This window comes from Trifolium pratense, linkage group LG6, assembly GCF_020283565.1.
Source record: "Trifolium pratense cultivar HEN17-A07 linkage group LG6, ARS_RC_1.1, whole genome shotgun sequence".
Taxonomy (NCBI): Eukaryota; Viridiplantae; Streptophyta; class Magnoliopsida; order Fabales; family Fabaceae; genus Trifolium; species Trifolium pratense.
The window spans coordinates 39,464,449-39,469,818 of record NC_060064.1 but is presented as its reverse complement, the minus strand read 5'-3'; the positions used below and the strand labels follow the sequence as shown (position 1 = coordinate 39,469,818).

The following is a 5,370-nucleotide window of genomic DNA, read 5'->3' as shown; positions in this document are numbered from 1 at the left end:
ATGAATTTGGCGAGATGATGCGTGATGCTTAGACCTGAGAGAGTGTGAGCTAAGAAGGGGGATTATTACATGTGTTATTTGGATCTGATGATGGACATTCACTTATGCACTATGCATAAGTTGGTTACTTATGCACCATAACTTTTGCCGGTCACACCAATATATTGCAACAATATTTTTTTTTTTTGAATTAATATATTGCAACAATAATTACACCAACATAATAGTGATATTTTTTATAGGAATAGGAATGAAAACTAAAATTCTCTAATTTTATACGGACAAAAAATATATTTAATTCTAAATAATATAATCAAAATATTCCTAATTATGTTATATAAGTTTGTGCAACATGAAATACTATAATCAAAATATAAATCCATTTTCCTTTTTCTAAAAAATAAATTTGTAAAACAATATCAGCATGCTCTTTTGTGAAGTAAAAAAAAATAACCCTTCGATCCATCCCTCAAAAGGGGTGTCATCTAAATTGATGGATTCATAATAACCCCCCCCCCCCCCCGCGTTTTTTTCATTTGCGGGATCAAATGGTATAGTTCTTTTTGTCAATAAATATAATAATACCCCAAACTTTTTTTTTTGTACATTACCATAAACTTTTTTAATTTCAGAAAGAAAGAAAAAACTACTAAACGATGTCTTGCCTGATGGAAGTATTGATCCATGATAGACGATAAATTCTCTAAGTTTTTAGTCTTTGGATTCGTCACAACCTAAAACAGGTTGTTAAATACTGTCTCATTCGTTTAAGGAGACCAATTTGAAAACCCATTTCCAAAACTCCGGCCAAGCCCGCTCGCCACTCCACCACCACATATCTCCGGACATGCTTCCACCGTCTCAATGTTGTGTGCAAACTAACCTTACCTGGGTGCTGCATTAATGAAGAATAAAGGAAACAAATTGAATACTTAAGAAGAACTTCAAGATTTTGTTGAAAGATTTAAAGGATAGAAAAACTCTATCAAACCAAACAAGGGAGTTAATTTGAGGAAAATTACATGTGATATTCTTTTGAACAGAAAGGTAATAAATTTGAGGAAACAACATGGATGCAAATATACTCAAATACAGATGAAGAGGTAAAACTATGAACTATGTGATCCCTTGTGTGGGACAAACGCCATTGATTAATAGTATGGAGCTTAAGAGTATCATTCTCACAGAACTAGAAATGATGAACAATAAAGACAGTGTTTTGAAACAGTCACAGCGGTGATGCGGCGAGATAGAAAGTGAGAGTGAGAGTACTTATGTGAATGAAATATGATAAAATCTGTATGTCTTACATGATGGACTGATATTTTTACCCTTCCATTTTAAACAGAATATACATGTAAGGCAACATATTATATCAGAAAATATACAATCCCAAAATTCAACATTACAAGAAAAATAACACCCACAATGGATTTTACACGAGAAACCTGAGATGCCAATAAAATTAATTCATTTATAATTTGTTTTCATAAAGTACAAATTAAAATTTGTTTTCATAAAAAAAAAAAAAAAAAAAAAAAAAAACTCTAGCTAACAATCATAAAGTACTAAACCACATGAAAGTGCAATCAAACTGCATATTTAAAAGATCCACGCTAATGTTTAAGTCCTAGATTTGATCAAAACAGCTAAATAAAAGCCAGGTTCATCCACAAACTCAGCGACATCAAAGAAATGAGCAGCTGCAACACTTTGTAAATGTGTTTTGTCAGGAAGGTCAGAAACTACTACTTCAGGGTACTGTTGTCGTTGCTGTTTCAGTATTTCTCTCCCTTGAGGATGACTGATAATCACCCTTCCGCCTACATGTCAAAACCAAAATTAAAAGAAGGTATAATCTTGAGAGCACTTATTGCAAATTTGGTGGCATCATAGTCAAAGTAAATATTAATAAGGCAACACAATGATCCATTTTAGACTGTGTTAAATAAAGGTCGGAACTAATGCGACATCAAGGTTTCTATTGTTTCTGCGATTGTTACTGAGGGGCACATTAACCACAACTCTCATTACAATGTGACTACAACAGTGATTTAAAATCTTGTGTTAAGATTGATTTTCTAGTCTATGATAGACTCTATTAAAATAAGTCTACCAAGAAGTTCAATGAAGGAACTAATTTCAACGAATACCTTTAGTTAAAAAAGTTCACTTCAAAATCTTTCAATCATTACTTCATTCTTTATAGCCTCTCATCAAAATTACTATCCAAACCGGCCTAAGATATAAATTTGCAAACAAGCTTTATTACTTTCTCTACCCGGCAAATGTTGTTAAAATAGCTGCTATAGTTGGCCTAATGCATAGCGGATTTTAACAAATCCCAATTGCTTCACAATTCATTATGAAATATTGTCAAATAGCAGTTATAGCGGCACTACTAATACTATATGGCACTGCTCCATAGTGGACTTTAAACAAATTTCTATTTTCCCAATCAACAGTTGACAACGCTGTACAGTTTCAATATGCAATGAAACTAACATAAACATGAAAGAACAATTGCCTATTCCAAGAGTAAACAGATATCAATGTTTCTATGAAGCACGGACACAAACATGGACACCAGAAATGACACCGACACCGACACGTCGACACCGATAATAATTTGAGAAAATGACATAATTTAGGGTAATCATCAGACACTGTGTCTGACCGGGGCATAACTAATGGCTAATCCCAGGAGTGTCCGTGCTTCATACTTTCTAAAGCAAAAAATCAAAACTAACCTGGTAAACATTTTGGAGCCAAAGAACCAAGAACATCTTCAAGTTTGAATGGCAAAGCAGGCAAAAAATAAAGAAAAACAACATCAAAAGGAGACCATTTTTCTGGAACAATTGTAACTTCTCCTTGCCAACACTTAATATTATCATATTTCTCAATAAGAAGAGCCAATATCAAAAGTGAATCATGCAAAACAAGCATAGACTTGAATTTTGAATTACCAACTAAACAATCAACAAATTCTTCAGAACCAGTTGAAACTAAAACCCTAGAATTCTCATCAATTTTCCCAAATGATATAATGCGGTCAATGTTTGGTCCACTATAATCAAGCAAAGACCAATCTTTGTCGATGAATTCTTCAACTGGAACATAAGATACATTTTCTTCAGGGATTGAAACTGGGGTGTTGGTATTTGATGATGATTTGGTGGATTGAAGTGAAGTGAAAAAATTGGATTTTGATTTCAGGGAAATGGAATTGTTGAAATGGGGATAGTGGAAACTGAATTGTGGTTTGGTTTGAAAAATGGGGTGGTGGAATTTGCATGGTGGTGGTGGTGTGAGGATGAAGGAAGCTAAAGAAGATGAATTCATGGTTGAAATAACAGGGTTTTACAGTGAATGTGGTTTTCAAAGATTAGGGATTGGGAAAGAAAAACCCTAATTTTTGGAAGTGTTAATTGAAGTAGAAGTTAAGCTGTTAAAGGTTGTTGAAGATTGAAGAGTGATTTGCATTATGTTATGAGAGTGCTGGTGGGAGAAGAAGAGGATGGTGCAGAAAATGGTACACTTTCTAAACTATCTTTCATATTTTTATTTGTTGTTGTCAAATTAGTATCTTATCTTCAAAATATTTTTTCGAGGAAATATTTAAAAAATACACACTCCTTCCATTATTTTTTTTTTTTTTTTAATTTAATGGATACACATTGTGCACGTAAATTAATTCCAGAATTATATTGAACCAGAATAGTTTAATTTTTCATTCCATGTAAAAAAATTGGGATGAATCGGGGTGACTTGACATATGATATAATCGTTTGAAACCCGTGCACACACGGGCCTAATCAGTCGTAATATGTAACAATTAAAAATACTTGGATAAAATTTATACAACTAAAATTATGTTATATTACGAAATACGTTCTTATAGTCTACAATGAGAGTTTTATTCGTATCTTTCTAAATTTATTTTGGAATTGTATATTTGAAATATTTGGAATTGAATTAAATAGTGAAAGTTTCTGGTGAAAATTTATTTAGTTTAATGTGAAAAATGAAAGGTGTCCCAAAAAAATAGGGTTGAAAATTAGGTAATGGGTTGAAAAAAATATTATAAAAAAAAATTACAAAACTAATAAACAAATTTTCCTTTAATTGACCAAAATTAGTTAACTAAGAATTTTCTAATGTAAAATTTTCCAACATGTGCGGTGCAAAAATTATGCTTATTATAGGCGCAAAACAATTTTTTATAGTAGCCAAACGTTGATTGACACACGCATAAATTAAGAATGTGAGTTGGCTTATTATAGGTGCAAATAAAAAAAATTTAGCAACCAAACATTGATTGATACACATAGATTAAGATTAATTGATAGCAAAATTAAAAATGTGAGCTAGCTTATTATAGACGCAAATAAAAATTTTTTAGCAACCAAACATCAATTGATACGCATAGATTAAAGTTAATTGATAGCAAAATTAAGAATGTGGGTCACTCAATAAAAGAGGGAAAAAATGATAATGATGTCAAATAAATTTATGTCATATATGTGAGGGTTAAGAGATGAGATTCCTAATGTTAATCACAATTGAAGAATATGCTTTAGTGGTTGAAAGACTTTATTGTACGCAAGGGAGGCAGGTTTGATTCCCATGTTAGACAAATTTGTATTTTTTTTAATATAAAGTTGCTCTAAAAAGAGAGGGAAAAAAAATTAGGTTTATGGTTAGCATTTCGGAACAAACTTAGAATATAAGAGATAATAAGAATTAATAATATATAGTAAGAATTAATATATCCGGTTAAAAAAAATAATTTTTGTGATTTCTCATCTATTCTAATAGTATATATATCAACGTGTAATGTTACTATATATTATTAATCTATCTATATATTCTAATACAAATAGTATCTTTTATAGTAACGTTACTATATATATTATCAAACTTTATTTTTAATAGTAATTTCTTATTAGGTCTAGTGGTTAAGAGGGTTAAGAGATGAGATTCATAAATTTAATCACAATTTAAGCGGATGCTATAGTGGTTAAAAGACTTTGTTGTAAGCAAGGGTGGTGGGTTCAATTCCCATGTTTGACAAATTTGTATTTTTTTTTTTTAATATAAAACTGCATTAAAAATAGCGGGAAAAAAAATTAGGTTTAGGGCTAGCTTGATGGAACAAGCTTAGAATATAAAAGACATGGGAAGGATAGAAATGACATTATTTGTTTTCGTCAAAAAAGATCCGGTGGTGGAGGAGGTAGTTGAAGCTATTATTTTCATCTCTTGGGAATGGTTTCTTGCTAGAAAGAAAGGGGAGATTTGTATTTTTACTTGGGTTGGGGTTATCGAAACAAATTTGTAAAGAAGTGTATTTGAGATTTAATATTG

General features: G+C 31.2%; 1 protein-coding gene across 1 annotated transcript; it reads right to left on the bottom strand.

Moving 5' to 3' along the window:
• Nucleotides 1–1,519: 1,519 nt before the first annotated feature.
• LOC123893001 lies at nt 1,520–3,590 on the bottom strand. Its single transcript, XM_045942914.1, has 2 exons — nt 2,751–3,590; nt 1,520–1,823 (listed from the first exon to the last, which is right to left on the bottom strand). The coding sequence occupies exons 1-2, from the start codon at nt 3,343–3,345 to the stop codon at nt 1,624–1,626; spliced, it is 795 nt and encodes a 264-aa protein (XP_045798870.1). The 5' UTR covers nt 3,346–3,590; the 3' UTR covers nt 1,520–1,623.
• Nucleotides 3,591–5,370: the final 1,780 nt, after the last annotated feature.

Bases quoted from the DNA above. Each gene is read 5' to 3' on its own strand.
- LOC123893001 (XM_045942914.1), bottom strand. From the start codon at position 3,345: ATGAATTCATCTTCTTTAGCTTCCTTCATCCTCACACCACCACCACCA. The intron at 1,824-2,750 runs GTTAGTTTTGAT...TTTGACATGTAG, and splicing joins GGCTCCAAAATGTTTACCAG to GCGGAAGGGTGATTATCAGT.